Source organism: Pan paniscus, chromosome 3 (genome assembly GCF_029289425.2).
Source record: "Pan paniscus chromosome 3, NHGRI_mPanPan1-v2.0_pri, whole genome shotgun sequence".
NCBI lineage: Eukaryota > Metazoa > Chordata > Mammalia > Primates > Hominidae > Pan > Pan paniscus.
Genome location: NC_073252.2, coordinates 85,805,377 through 85,820,464, shown reverse-complemented (window position 1 = coordinate 85,820,464; position 15,088 = coordinate 85,805,377). Strand labels below are relative to the sequence as shown.

The 15,088-nt window shown below is 36.0% G+C and overlaps 1 protein-coding gene across 1 annotated transcript; it reads right to left on the bottom strand.

Moving 5' to 3' along the window:
* Positions 1-1,015: 1,015 nt before the first annotated feature.
* Positions 1,016-14,259, bottom strand: IBSP (integrin binding sialoprotein). The gene is made up of 7 exons (XM_003811269.4): positions 14,150-14,259; positions 11,373-11,440; positions 11,230-11,280; positions 11,057-11,134; positions 7,593-7,655; positions 3,003-3,161; positions 1,016-2,405 (listed from the first exon to the last, which is right to left on the bottom strand). The coding sequence occupies exons 2-7, from the start codon at positions 11,424-11,426 to the stop codon at positions 1,857-1,859; spliced, it is 954 nt and encodes a 317-aa protein (XP_003811317.2). The 5' UTR covers positions 11,427-11,440; positions 14,150-14,259; the 3' UTR covers positions 1,016-1,856.
* Positions 14,260-15,088: the final 829 nt, after the last annotated feature.

Here is a 15,088-nt window from a genome sequence, read left to right as displayed (position 1 = left end):
GGGCGAGGGAAAGACTACAAATGAGGTGCAGTGTATACTGCTCGGGTGATGGGTACACCAAAATCTCACAAATCACCACTAAAGAACTTACTCATGTAACCGAATACCACCTGTACCCTAATAACTTATGGGAAAAAATATATATTTATTTAAAACCAAATTTTTTAAATTTGTGGTTTGAATATTTGAGAAACGAATTTTGGAATAAAGATATAATAAGACAAAAAGTTAGAAAAAATGAATGTTATGATGCATGGAAAGTCTCATAACTGGTAACTAACAGACTAAAATTACCCCAAAGACAGTATTCTTCATTTTCATATGCTCAATGTGTGAACATTGTCTGGCTCTGTAGATGTTCAGTACATCTTATCAATTAATAAATTAAAAGATGAATGCATTTTTGTTCTTTTTGCTCTTTCTATCTACTTTCCTTCTTTACTCCCATTTTAAATGGCTTTCAGGTTTATATCAAGGTGTGACTTGCTGTTAAGTCTTTGTATATCAGCCCTCCTTTGTGCGTATGTGTTGTGTAAGAGTTTTTTTCTACCTCATTCCACCTCTTGTCCAGCTAAAATTAAGCCAAGTAGAAGTAGGATTGCCAGATAAACGAAGCACTCAGTTAAAGTTGAGTATCAGGGCCGGGCGTGGTGGCTCACACCTGTAATCCCAGCACTTTGGGAGGCCAAGGTGGATGGATCACTTGAGGTCAGGAGTTCAAGACCAGCCGCCTGGCCAACATGGTGAAACCCTGTCTCTACTCAAAATACAAAAATGTAGCCAGGTATGGTGGTGTGTGCCTGTAATCCTAGGTACTCGGGAGACTTAGGTAGGAGAATGGCTTGAACCCAGGAGGCAGAGGTTGTAGTGAGCCGAGATGGCGCCACTGCACTCCAGCCTGGGTGATAGAGTGAGACTCTGTCTCAAAACATAAATATATAATAAAGTTGAGTATTAGATAGGTAGTGAATCATTTATTTAGTATAAGTATGTCCAAAATATTTCACAAAGGCCAAATATTGCATGGGGTATACTTATACTAAAAATTATTCATTGTTTATCTGAAATTCAAATTTAATAGGCATCCTATATATTTGTTATATCTGGTAACTCTAGTAAGAGCCATTCATTCCCCTGACGTGTATGGCTAACCCTGCCCACAAGCATGGCAAAGTCTTAGTTATGTTGATTTAGCCAAAAGAAAATGTTTACAGTGCCTCTTAGTTTTAAACTATAGTGGAAATAAGCTTTTCTCCTTTAGTGAAATTGTCTTCCATTTGTTTCACCTTTTCCATTATGAATCTCTCACTTCTCTTCTTAATTATAACACATTTGAAGGATTGCATTTTTATTTGTGATAAAACTCGTAGATTAGAATATACATACAGGTCACATAAAAATACATGAGGATGATAAACCTAATATACAGTGTTGCATAGGTAGTGCGATTAAGAAACTACACATTTATTGTATACAGTGTCATTAATGTCAATGAAATTCTTAGAAGCACTTCTTGTACAAAGAGTATGTTTTTGCAGTTAGCAATAGTACAGGCATGTTAAAAACTACTATTTATAGAGCTACAACCTCAAACCATTCAATGAAATTTGATCTTATGAGTTGGTGTACTGCTTGATAAATGGCCCTGATTTACAATGATGATTCCATAACATGCCAGAAAAAAAAGGGACAAGAAGCCTATTACTTTGCAGAAGCAATTACAGAAAATTTGGAACGGTAGTACCATTCCTCATTATAATATGCACATTTGTTATATTGCACCTTCCTGAGTTGAACTTCGAAAATGGTAGCCGGATGCAAAGCCAGAATGGATGAATTCATCCCAGGCTGGAGCTTCACTGGTGGTGGTAGTAATTCTGACCATCATAGCCGTCGTAGCCTTGTCCTTTAAAGTAGCTGTACTCATCTTCATAGGCTCGGTAATTGTCCCCACGAGGTTCCCCGTTCTCACTTTCATAGATTTCATATCCATTGTCGTATTCATTGGCGCCCGTGTATTCGTACTCCCCGTCGTATTCAACGGTGGTGGTTTTCCCAAAAGGTGGGGAAGTGGTTCTATAGACTTGTGGTGGGGTTGTAGGTTCAAACCCACCATTTGGAGAGGTTGTTGTTTTCGAGCTGCCCTTGCCCTGCCCTCCGGTCTCTGTGGTGCCTTCTGTATTGGCTCCAGTGACACTTTCTTCTTCCCCTTCTTCTCCATTGTCTCCTCCGCTGCTGCCGTTGCCGTTTTCTGCCTCTGTGCTGTTGGTACTGGTGCCATTTATGCCTTGTTCGTTTTCATCCACTTCTGCTTCGCTTTCTTCGTTTTCATTTTCTTCCTCTTCCTCCTCCTCTTCTTCATCACTTTCCTTCTCTTTTGTAGCTTTGTTTGTTATATCCCCAGCCTGTAAGGAAACGTTTGAAAGAACCCAAATCTAGCTGTGAAAAATGTAAAATTTAAGGCCATCACTTCATGCAACACAATACTGACAGCCTTATTCTAGGCGTCTTATTTGAATTAAGACCACTTTAATTTACAAAATGATTGGGGGCTTTAAAACTTCAGGATAAACCCCTTTGTCATGGGTTTTGATGGGGAAAGAGTGCCATTATTTAAAGATAATGCCTTCCCTGGGGGAGAGTCTTCCTATCGTTTTGCTACTCACTTTCTCTGTCTTGGAATTCTCTTCCCTGGAATGTCATGGTATCTCTCAGGACCTTTTATCCATGCCTAGTGGTGTGTTCTTAGTCTTCTGTTATAATGTAAAAGTCAGTGTAATAACATGGTAGGAGAACTTGCCTGGGAGAAGATATTTTCTTATTTGTAAATAGGAAAATTGTATCTGCTCTCACTTCAGCGAGTTAATGAAGATAGTATAAAATACTATGTGTGTAGTGTTAGGATACCCTTAGACTCCAGTTAAAAAGTTTAAAAAAGATTGAACACTACCATTATTATTAATGGTAATAATTTCATTTTGGAGGAATAATTCCATTGTTACCTTCTTAGGAAGGTGGATTGCAGCTAACCGTGTATACCCTGTGCCAGGCGTGGTGTCCTCTCCATAGCCCAGTGTTGTAGCAGAAAGTGTGGTGTTCTCAGCCTCAGAGTCTTCATCTTCATTCGATTCTTCATTGTTTTCTCCTTCATTTGAAGTCTCCTGTTAAAAATATTCATAGTAAGAAAAATATTTTACCTGGAAGATAGTTCAAGATTTACTGGAGCTGTGAATCATTTGTTGAAGGTTTATTATTTGGAAAAACTTTGCATCCCTCAGCTGGCTGATCACTCAAAGCCTGCCTTCCCCTATGCCATTTGCACTTCTCACTTCCAAGAGCTCAACTCCAAGTTATTGAATCCTCCTTACTCCACACTATATGTTTTAGATATTTCTGCTTTGTATTTTATCAATTAAAAAATACTTGTGTTTCAGGCATTTGACACATCATTTTTTTTCTGCACAAAGAAGAAACTAAACACTCTAAGAAATTCTTAGTGATATATTATTGCATGAAGGTTTTTTGTTTTTGTTTTGTTTTGTTTTTGCACAGAGTCATGCTCTGTTGCCAGGCTGGAGTGCAGTGGTGTGATCTTGGCTCACTGCAACCTCTGCCTCCTGGGTTCAAGCGATTCTCCTGTCTCAGCCTCCCCAGCAACTGAGACTACAGGCACATGCCACCACACCCAGCTAATTTTTGTATTTTTAGTAGAAACGGAGTTTCACCGTGTTGGCCAGGATGATCTCGATCTCTTGACGTTGTGATCTGCCCGCCTCAACCTCCCAAAGTGCTGGGATTACAGGCATGAGCCACCGTGCCCAGTCTGCATGAAGGTGTTTTAAAAAATTAATACTCTTCAAATGAATGTCTATTATAATCTTTAATATTTAATCTTTTAGCCTTTATATCATCTTGTGAGGCAATTGTTTTTTAATTGAGTTGATCTCAGTGTAATTTGTAGCTAATATAAAAAGTCAAGGTTTCCTATATATACAATTTATTTACTTTAAACAAATACTGGAAAATTGAATTCACTTCAATACATTTTAAGAGATTGTGATAACTTTTAAAGTTTAAAACAAACAAACAAATATTTAGCCTATTATTAAAACAAAGTGACTAAAGCACCACATGTTTGTTTCATCAAATTTGTAAATTTCACTATTTCAGTGAAGGGTTGCAGTACTACCAGAGTATACCCCAAACAGTCTCCAAGCTAATTGTGTCAAATATCCCCAAAACACCATGCTGTTTGTTTATTGTTTTATGTTTATGCTTTATTCCAACAGATGTTTCAGAGGTAGAAGGAGAAATTTATTCTACCATCCTTAGAAAGATCCCCAGAGTAGAAGAATATACTATTTGCAGTTGAAAAATCTGATTGGGTTATATGACTCATATGAGGTCAAATAGATAGCAGTTTATTGGTGGTAGGGTCACAACTAAAGGCCCAATATCCCAACTTTTATATTTTCTCTTACACCTTTTCTTTTCCCAGATACTTTATTTAAAGATGTTCCGCTGCACATGAGTTACACAGGAAAATAGATCACTGTTGATGGGTATGAGGCTTCACAAATTTTATTGGATAGAAAAATAGCACTAATTTGGGCTTACAAAGATATTATCACTCACTAGATTGACTAACAAGACTGAAAGAAGCAAGTGTTGGTGAGAATGTGGAGCAACCGGAACCCTCATACACTGATGGTGAGAGTTTACCTGAGTACGTCTGTTTTGGAAAGCTGGTTGCCATCTACTAAGGCTGAATATATATGCCTCAGTAGATTTTGACTCCGAAATTTCACTTTTAGGTGAAATGGCCTCGAGAAATGAATACGTATATGTTCACCAGAATAAGTTCTAGAAAGTTCATAGCAGCACTTTTTAATCACCCAAACTTGGAAACTACTTAAGTGCCCATCAACAGAAGAATAACACATTTTGGTACATTCACATAATGAAATACTGACAATGAGAATAAATTATCTACAACTACAGAACAACATGGATGAATCTCTAAATTTGAGAGTGAAGAAGTGACATACAAAGACTAAATGATGTATGATCCTACATTTGTAATATACAAAAACAGGCCAAAGTCAATCTATTAAGAGTCAAAATACTGCTTGCCTTTGGTAGGGGTTTGTTAATGAGTGGAATGGAACACAAGGCACGCACTGCTTTTTGATATGAGTGCTAGTTTCACTTATGTGTTCAATTTCTGAAATTTCAATGAGATGTATAATCAGGATAATTTTATTATGTATATTTCAATAAAAGTTTCTTTTATGGCTGGGCGCGGTGGCTCACTCCTGTAATCCCAGCACTTTGGGAGGCCGAGGCGGGCGGATCACGAGGTCAGGAGATCAAGACCATCCTGGCTAACACGGTGAAACCCCATCTCTACTAAAAATACAAAAAAATTAGCCAGGCATGGTGGCGGGTGCCTGTAGTCCCAGCTACTCGGGAGGCTGAGGCAGGAGAATGGCGTGAACCTGGGAGGTGCAGCTTGTAGTGAGCTGAGATTAAGCCACTGAACTCCAGCCTGGGAAACAGAGCGAGACTCCGTCTCAAAAAAAAAAAAAAAAAGTTTATTTTATGAGACTAAATAGTTTAGGAGTGGAAAAAGGAAATGTGTGATCACCAAATAGAAAATATGCCTAAGTATTCTCCTCATACAAATACAATCCCTGGGGACTCTATATTTAACCTAAATTGCTAATAACATTTTAGAGAATGAGGAAAAAAGATGTTTCAGAATCTCTTCAGGATGAAAGACTTCTGGTTTTGTTTACCTGCTTTTCCATTACTACTTTTAATGAATGAAGTTTGTTGCATTTATTCCTCTGAAGTTTCAAAACCAAACCACCAGATATGTACTGGGCACCATATATGTATAAGAAATTATGCTAGGCAGCATGAAGAGATATAAAACTGAGTAGCATGGCTCTTCCCCAAAGCAGGGATTTTAACCTGTTGTCATGAGGTGTCTGCAGACACGTTCTGGGAAGACCTTAAATGTTCAGAGATCCTTGGCAAAATTTTGTGTGTACTTGATTTCATCAGAGTCCCCAAAGAAGTCCTAGTCTTCCTCAGTCCTCAACCACCACAACAACAAACGAAGAGCCACTCCCAAAAGTTATGCAATCTAGTTGGGAAATGTAGTTGACAAGGCAATTTTACAATCACTGTACAGCAAATAGCTATAACTAAATGGATAACCTTAGCCTAGTTCTTGTGTAAGATTGCTATGTGGAACTCCAGCAGAAATGTTGTGGGATTTAGTGGGTGGCATTTTTCCTGGTACTGGCTTAACATTCTTGTAAGGCCTTCCTTCAAGATGTTAGTATAAATTATGATACGGGAAATGTTACTTTTATAGTTAAAAGTATACCAAACTAATGATTCGTCACCTTTCAAGTTCCCACACCATTTTGTTTTCAAGACAGCTGTTAATACATGATCCATTTTTGAATATCATTGTCCATTCATAAATAGCACCTGAGAAAAGCTGAATTTAAAATGTTCCTAAACCAGTGGTAGCTATAATTGACTATGCGGGAAAGATGCATCCTAATTGGTATGTTTCCTTAGGCAAGAGTATCAGTTATAAACATGGTAGCACAATTTTCAAGACATGTAGATGATTCTTAGCCCAGGACTACACTAATCTGTAAAACTATATGGGAAGATATTTATATACCTATGAATTTTATTACTACCCAAAAAGATGTATGATTTTTGTTGTTGTTGTTGTTGTTTTTTTTCTGTGACAGAGTCTTGCTCTGTTGCGCAGACTGGAGTGCAGTGACAGGATCTCGGCTCACTGCAACCTCCACCTTCCGGGTTCAAGTGATTCTCGTGTCTCAGCTTCCCGAGTGACAGGAATTACAGGTGTATGCCACCACACCTGGCTAATTTTTGTATGTTTAGTAGAGACAGGGTTTCACCATGTTGGCCAGGCTGGTCTCAAACTCCTGACCTCAAGTGATCTGCCCGCCTTGGCCTCTCAGAGTGTTGGGATTACAGGCATGAGCCACCACACCAAGCCTGAAATTTTTTTAAAAAGAATAACCCTACTTTGTGGGTTATGAAAGGCTGATGAATCACAATAATATTGTAGAGGAGATATACGGGTTTTTACATATTACCCTCTTGGTAAATTAAATTTTAAAGTTCAGTCCTTAAAACAAGTCTCGCACTGAGTTTAGGATTACTATTCACTTTTCTTCTAACATCATATTCTATCCACCTAAATAGAAGTAATGCTATCTGTTGCTTTTTATCAGATTTTATATTACTTCTGTTGCTTTTTATCAGATTTTATACTACTTCTACTTAAAAGGGAGAGATTTTTGGTTTTGAGCACCATTTGTAAGTAATTTCAACCCCAAACTGCAGTAGTGTTTTAAACAGGTCATGTTAGTGGATCCTAATTTAAATAAAATTCTACTTATCCAAAATAGGATATTATGGGCAATTAGTAAAGAGACAATGGCTATTTGCTGAGTCCAGACTGCAATAGACTAGTTTCCTATTTGTTTTTTGTGCTGTCTGCTTCATTATGAAAAGATTGCAAAATTCCTTACCTCTTCTTCCTCCTCCTCTTCTGAACTATCATCTCCATTTTCTTCGGATGAGTCACTACTGCCCTAAAAATACATACACATGTATGTATACTCTTATCTGTGTACAAATATATTCAACAGCAATTTAAATTTCCTGCTAATTGAATCACAATAAAATACACACAAATATTTACTCAATCTAATTAGTATTACCATCTTGACTGACTTGTTTACTAAGAACAGATTGCATACTGATGTGAGAAAGGAGATTAGACATGCAAAATGAAGTTAGAGAAAAATGGGCATTTTACTATGATCAAGATATGAATTAGATGTCCCATTTGTCAACTTCCAAAGCATTGACAATATATTGAAATATTTTGTATGTAAAAACTAGGGCAATGAATCACAGAATTGTTTAACTTTGAGAGAACAAGTGAATTAACTGGTCCAATTTTTAAATTTTATGGAGAATGAATCAGCAGCCTAAAAAAGTTGTGACTTCTCCAGCAGGTTCAAGGCAGACCTTGGGCTAAGATACAGTTCACATTTTAAAATTTTATTTAGAAAACATGAAAGAAATCATTCAGCTTACTATAAAAGTTGTCATAGATGATTCTCTTACACAGTGAGCTCTCCTGTTGAATTTAAATTAGCACTTAATTTGCATATAATTTTTAGTATCTTTAAATTTGATTAAAGCCAGTTCCTAAAATGAGGTTAATTTATACATGTGAAGTAAAAGTCTTATGACAGAAAAAATTATTCATTTAATTATTTTGGGAGGTTGTGTAGAGTAATATCCCTCTAACAAGTTCAGTGTTGAATAAGAATAAATTAAGATTTTGTATATAAAAATATAATTATAAGCTAAAGAGTTTTGCTACTTTTTGAAAGGAAATGTAAATTCCAATCTAAGATTCTGTCATTTCCTTCCCTGCAATATTTAGCTTTGATTCTGATGACCCAGTTAATGTCTTGCATTTAGAAAATATAGCTGCAGAAGGATCTCTAACTTCTGGGTTAGAAATCAGATGTGAGACAACATTCATGTCCAGGTCCTGTGGGACTGTCCCTGCTGGCTCATGCTTCAGATGGCCACATCATCCACCCAAGGAAAGGGAATGCTTGTCACCTCGAGCCAGGAATAACCTCAGATGGAAAAGAGAATAATTAAACCTGTTCTTCCACTGCCATGACCTTAACGGTTGTGCCTTCTCTAGCCCAGAGGGTGAATAGAGTATTATATTTGAACGATTTCTATTTGTTAGTTAACTTAATTATAGAGCACAGTATATTTCTGCAATCAGAACTGTTTCTCTCAGTGGGGGTATTTCAATCACTTCACATGCTCCTTCACCTCTGGCTTTCTCCCTAGCTCAACCACATCACTCTTCGATTAGTGTCCGCAGTGAGAACACTTTAAAAGCTGTATGAAATGCCTTGAAGCTTTGGCATTTTCCTATCTTTCATTTATGCATTATTACCAATTTGTTGCTAAGTCCAATTGATTCTCCAAGAGGTCTTTCATTTGTCTACACAGATAGATGAAAGAGTTCTGAAACTGAAGACAATTCTGAAAACCCACAACTCTTGTATCACAGCTGAGATGAGTCCGATAAAAGAAATATAAGATTAAATTCTTACCTTGTATGAATTCACACACTAATAAAATATCATTTGAATCACAAAACGACAACTTTCTCAATTAAGCAGCTTAGGATGTTAAGTTTACTTAAACTTTCATTTCTATAGTCTAGTAGATATATAAGCCACAATAGATAGCTTGCTGATCACTTTGCAATCCAAATAACATATGTCATTGTAACTTGGTAATTTAGAAATGATTGTATGTAAATGCAGATTTGTTTGATGAAAACATGAATTTCAAAGCCAATACAGCTTAATGTGTTTTGGGGTGACAACTTGGGCACTAAACACTTAACAATACACTTAAAGAAAATCAAATTTTGTAAAGTAGAAGAATGGGTCATGAATACTAGGTCAGACAGTTGGATTGGGAGATATATTGTATATAATTTTATTTAAAAACAATTATCTTACAAATTCTACATTAGTTGAGATGGGCCTATCTGCATATAGTTTGTGAAAAAACTTGTATATTAAAGATCTCCTTAATCTACAAACCTCAGGTCTACAAACCCCAGGTCTATCAATATTGAGAAATGTAATGCCTCCTAATATTGCTTCACTATGGACATTTTAATGGGCCCATACATATACATCTATAAAAATATCCAGATGGGAATGAATATCTCTATGTACCAAATATTTCAGAAAAGTTTAGGAGCTAGTCAGAGACTTGAATTTATTATCATTTCCATTTAGTTTAAAAAAGAGAACAAAGCAAACTTTCAAATGAGCACTGTTTATTTATGGGTCTGAGGTGAACCAAAGAAGGGAATACAATTCTGAAAACCCACAACTCTTGTTTCATTCATGCTCATATTTTTGTGGCCACACAAATTCCCCATAATTATGCTGGTGCTAGAAATACTTTAAAATGATCATTTCCTATCATTGTAGGGGTTAGAGATGGATTAGCCCAACATATGGTAAGATGCAATGCCAAGCCACTGTGCTGAGGCATCGTTTTCAGCATCCTGACTGCTTTTAGTGTCTCAAAAGTCCTGGGTCAAGTGGTGCATAATTGGTGTCCTGAACCCAAACTGTATAGTACTAAAAATAGTGCAATCCTGGTTTGTTGTATATTTAAAATCAACACCACACCCTCTGGTTTTCAAAGGCACTCTTCACAGGTAACCTGGCAAAATGGGAAACTCTTATTTTTAGTTTTAGTTATTTTCCTTTTTGTTTACAAATTTAAGGGATGGTTTGTTTTTCTCATAAGCTTTTTTGGTGCACGTCATGAATTTCTCTTTTTCCTCTGCAGTTTTACCATTATAATTATGCTCCAGTGTATGACATATTGCTCTAGTGACCCACACAGGTTAAGGTGCAGAAAATCTTCAGAAATTACCATTGATTATCAAGGTTTTTTAAAAACAATGGCCTCTGATGTTTATGAAGTCAAATTTTCCCCTACCAATTAAAGGACTCTGCAGTGCCACATGTAAACAGCTATCTGACAGTATTGAATCAGCTGTAATAGGACAGCCAGTGACCTTATCACTGATGGAATTGGTCAACAACTGATAAAACTGTCCACTTTTGCCTGTGAGTTAGCAAAAATACCAGAGCTCAATGTGCTACAGTGTTTGTTTTTATTATATCATTCTAGACTGTACCCAAATGATCCAAATGATTTTACTCTGTGTATATGTCTGCTTTAAAAGAGAACTTAGAAATAAACCTTATTTCCCTAAAAACAAACTTCTTATAGCAAGCAGTCTTTTTGACTGAATTTCAGTGAGAGTTGAATTTAGGTGTTTTATAGTTAAAATTTGATCTCCTTTAAATTATAATAGAAATTAAACTGAAAAAAAATGAATTTCTATATTTACCTGAACTGGAAATTGTTTTAAATGAGGATAAAAGTAGGCATGCTTGTAAAGATAATATCGTGGCCTGTACTTAAAGACCTGCAGAAACAAAATAAATGATATATTCATGTTTAATATGCAATAAATATACAGCAAGTATAATCAGGCCAAGGAAGTATGCTAAAATTAATTACCCCATTTTCTTCAGAATCCTCTATTTTGACTCTTCGATGCAAATTTTTCATCTGTTTTAAAGAACATTTAATTATTACATAATTTTTCTTTTACATAAAAAGACAAAACTGAAAATAACTGTGGGTTTTGATAAAGAACTTACTGAGAAAGCACAGGCCATTCCCAAAATGCTGAGCAAAATTAAAGCAGTCTTCATTTTGGTGATTGCTTCTGGAATTAATGAAGTGGTAAGGTTAATAAAATATTAAAACTAAGAGCATAACTTTTTTACTCATATTCAAAGGTGAAGTATTTAATTTGTTTTCATTTCTGTGTAATTATCACTTTGACTAATTAAAACTAAATTATTCCCTTTATTTTCAAATTATTCCTTCCATTTAAGTAATATAAGACTGACTTAACCCATCCGTTTAAATAATCTTGAGTTCCATGCTTAGTTTTAACCTATTTTTTGTGATTTCTCAATGGAAGACCTTTTCATTACTGCAAGAGATTTTGAATACTTAGGGTACTTCACACTGGCGTAATGGCCCTCTTAATATTGACATGGAGTGTCGGCTAAGTGAATTGAATTGTTAGTGTAGTTGTGTGCCCTGTTTGTTTGTTTACAATAAAAAACTCGACCAGGTATGGTGGCTCATGCCTCTAAAACCAGTACTTTGGGAGGCCAAGGTGGGCAGATCGCTTGAGTCCAAGAGTTTGAGATGAGCCTGGGCAACATGGTGAAACTTGTTCTCTACAAACAGTGCAGAAATTAGCTTGGCATGGTGGTGCACACCAGTAGGCCTAGCTACTCGAGAGGCTGTGCCTGGGAGGCCCAAGGTTGCAGTGAGCCGTGTTCATACCACTGTACTCCACCCTGGGCAACAGAGTGAGATCCTGTCTCAAAAATAAAACAAAAAAGCAAAAATCACCAATACCCTATAGGCGGTTTCCAGCTTCTATATAGGTTTTGGGCTAAAAATTTATTTGTAAAATGGAAAGTAGGAGCAATTTTCCTCTGAACATCTTGGAATAATTGGTGTGTGATTGTGTATATTTGTGTGTGTGTGTGTGTGTGTGTGTGTGTATGGGTAGGTGGATGAGAGACAGAGACAGAGAGACAGAGAGGATCCATAATATATGAAATATCACACTGATAGCATGTAGCACGCAACAGCAACTCCGCTAAGGATGCTTCCATGAGAAGAGTTCTTCGGAGTTTCGCCTTGAGATACCGGGGGCAGATTTCCTCAAATTAATTTGCTCTCCAGCTCCATTTAAGCTTTCCATCTGCTAGTGTGTGAGACTGTACTGGGATGGATTAGGGGCTCTCCAGGGTTAGGGTGACAGACATGGATGAAAATTTCAATTCTATGGAACAATTGAAGATGCAGCTTTCAAAGTGGGAATAGGGCCTGAATAATCTTGGGGATTGCAGCCATAAAAAGAGCCTCAGTTCCACATAAATTCCTCGTGAGTAAAAGGAGATAGTGAAATACTATCCTATCTTAATTTTATTCTATTTAATAAAATTGTATTTAAAATTATATCATAATAGAAGTTGGGCAAGCTTAGCTGAAAGCCTACTGACACTCAGCCATTTACATTTACATACACATTTAAGTGGTAGCACCTTCTCATACACAGTCACAGCTTTGGCAATATTTTGGAAGCAAAATGTAGTGGTGATGGCAATTTCCCATGAATACATTTTGAAAATAATACTTAAAATGTGCAAACCAATGTCATATATTGAAACCTGCTGGTAAATTGTGTATTGTGTCATCATCAGCCAAGATTTATTGCATCCTTACTGAGTATCTGACACTAAGTCCTGGAGATACTGTCTTGGGTCCTAAGTCACACTCTTTTTGTGTGTCAGAGTGAGTCTTTGGGTTTTGGTGCCCAGACAGTTTCTCACAGTCCTATCTTAGTAAAAGTTCTTGATGGCCACTTGGGAATAAACAGGCTTTGCTCCTGAAGGAGCCCATCTTTTTAAGCAGCACCGATTGCTATCGGGGTGGTCCAAATAATGCTTTGAACTTTGCCAGCCATGACCAAGCCCATCAGCAAAACGGAAAGATTATTGCTTTGCCACTTTGTGAGAAGGGTCAGAATATTTATAATATTTTAAAGAGCTAAAAACTTAGATACATAGAATTATAGAAATAGTTTTGATTACACAAATTTCTCATAACAATAAAAATAACCAGATGAAAAGATGGCATAAATAATAATAATAATAATACAAAGAACCAAGTAGTTCTTGTAGGCAGAATTGGCTGCCTATATAAATCTAATTTTATTTACTTTGTGAGTCAACAAAAAGCAAAGACCTCTACAGTGACCACTACTAACCCAGACAACAATTCAAACATTCTTAAAGGAGAGTTTTGAGGATTTAATTTCAAGTTTTATTGGGAAGGGTATGATAAACTACCAACAGTATTTATTTCTCTAGTTAGTACAATATATTTTCTGTTCTGACTTTAGAGCTATAGGAAACATCAAAACCTAATGTTTAATATGTTGAAAAGACAACATATATACTTGAAGTACAGACTAGGTATAATTTGTAGAGAAATATGAATATATCTAGCCAGATTTGCTAATGCAAAATAGTATTTCAATCAGGTTATCTTGAATGCATCAGAATGAGAAAACAAACAGTTAAGCTATGATTTGCAGAGAATGAAAGTAAGAAGCATAATGTAGTTTATGTGCATAGTATTAAGAACTTATTTACATGCTTAGGTTAATAAGTTTAGCCTTTTGGAAAGAATTTAAAATCTGAAGTGCCAGTTTAATGATAAATAATTATTAAACCATGTACAATGCAATAACATCATTTAAATGAAAAATTCAAAGCCAAGTTCAGAGATGTAAACTATGGAGTGTCTAATTTTATGATAATGAAGTTGTTCTATTAAATCTTACCCTCTGGCAGTCCTGGAGTGAGGAAGCAGGCTCAAGGCAGTGAGTGGCACAGATTGAGTATTTCCTCTGCCCTCTCACTCACTCATTCACTTGCTCTTGCTGGCTATAAACTCTTCTTTGCCTTCCAACAGCCAATCACTGTCACGACCAAGGTGATGTCAGAACGTGGATTCTCACCAGAAAACCCCCAAACTTCAACACTTTTTCAAGACACAGGCTCAGTTGAATAAACAAGAAACGTGATTCTAGAGCCAAGAGGTTTGCATTGTGGAATTTAATTGAAGGTTTAGATGAAGATGAATAGTTTGGGCTCCGAATATGTATAATAATATACTGGATTTGAATTAAAATAAATAGCAAAGGATTTAACCTTTTAAAAATTTCATAATTATACAAGTTTTCACTATGTCGAAAGAAAGGAAAGCTTGCTGTCATTAGATATAATTTTACATTAGTTTAGCTAAAAAAAGAAAGAAAAACTAAATAATAAGGGAAAGGAGCAGATGAACCATCAATATTTTAATATCATTTGATGTTTCCTCCTGAAATATACTTCATTGACTCATAAATTAAAGTTGATATGATTAAGTCGGTCAGACTTTGTAAGATATAGTTGCTAAAACATGATGCTGAGTATAAAAGTTAGAACTTTTGAGAATCATACCACTGAGAGGCAGATTTTATATTTTGTTTTGTAAATTAAATCTCTGTATATTGTCCATTTATGTGGCCCTTCCTGTCGTGCATGTGAGGTCAGCTCATTTTTTTCTTGGGCTTCTATATATATCTTTTCTATTCATTTTCATATTTAATTTTTTTCCTATGAGAATAACAAAATGACTAGATCTAGCAGGAGTGATCCATTGTTTTTGAAATGATTCATGAAACCAACACCACAAAGAATGGATTGATAAACTAAAGTACTAATTTTTTAATTCA

Excerpts from the sequence above, each read along its gene's own strand:
- IBSP (XM_003811269.4), bottom strand. The coding sequence starts at position 11,426 with ATGAAGACTGCTTTAATTTTGCTCAGCATTTTGGGAATGGCCTGTGCT. Across the intron at positions 3,162-7,592 it reads AAGAGGAGGAGGAAGAAGAG|GAGACTTCAAATGAAGGAGA; the intron begins GTAAGGAATTTT and ends TATTTTTAACAG. Across the intron at positions 2,406-3,002 it reads CAATCCACCTTCCTAAGAAG|GCTGGGGATATAACAAACAA; the intron begins GTAACAATGGAA and ends GTTTCCTTACAG.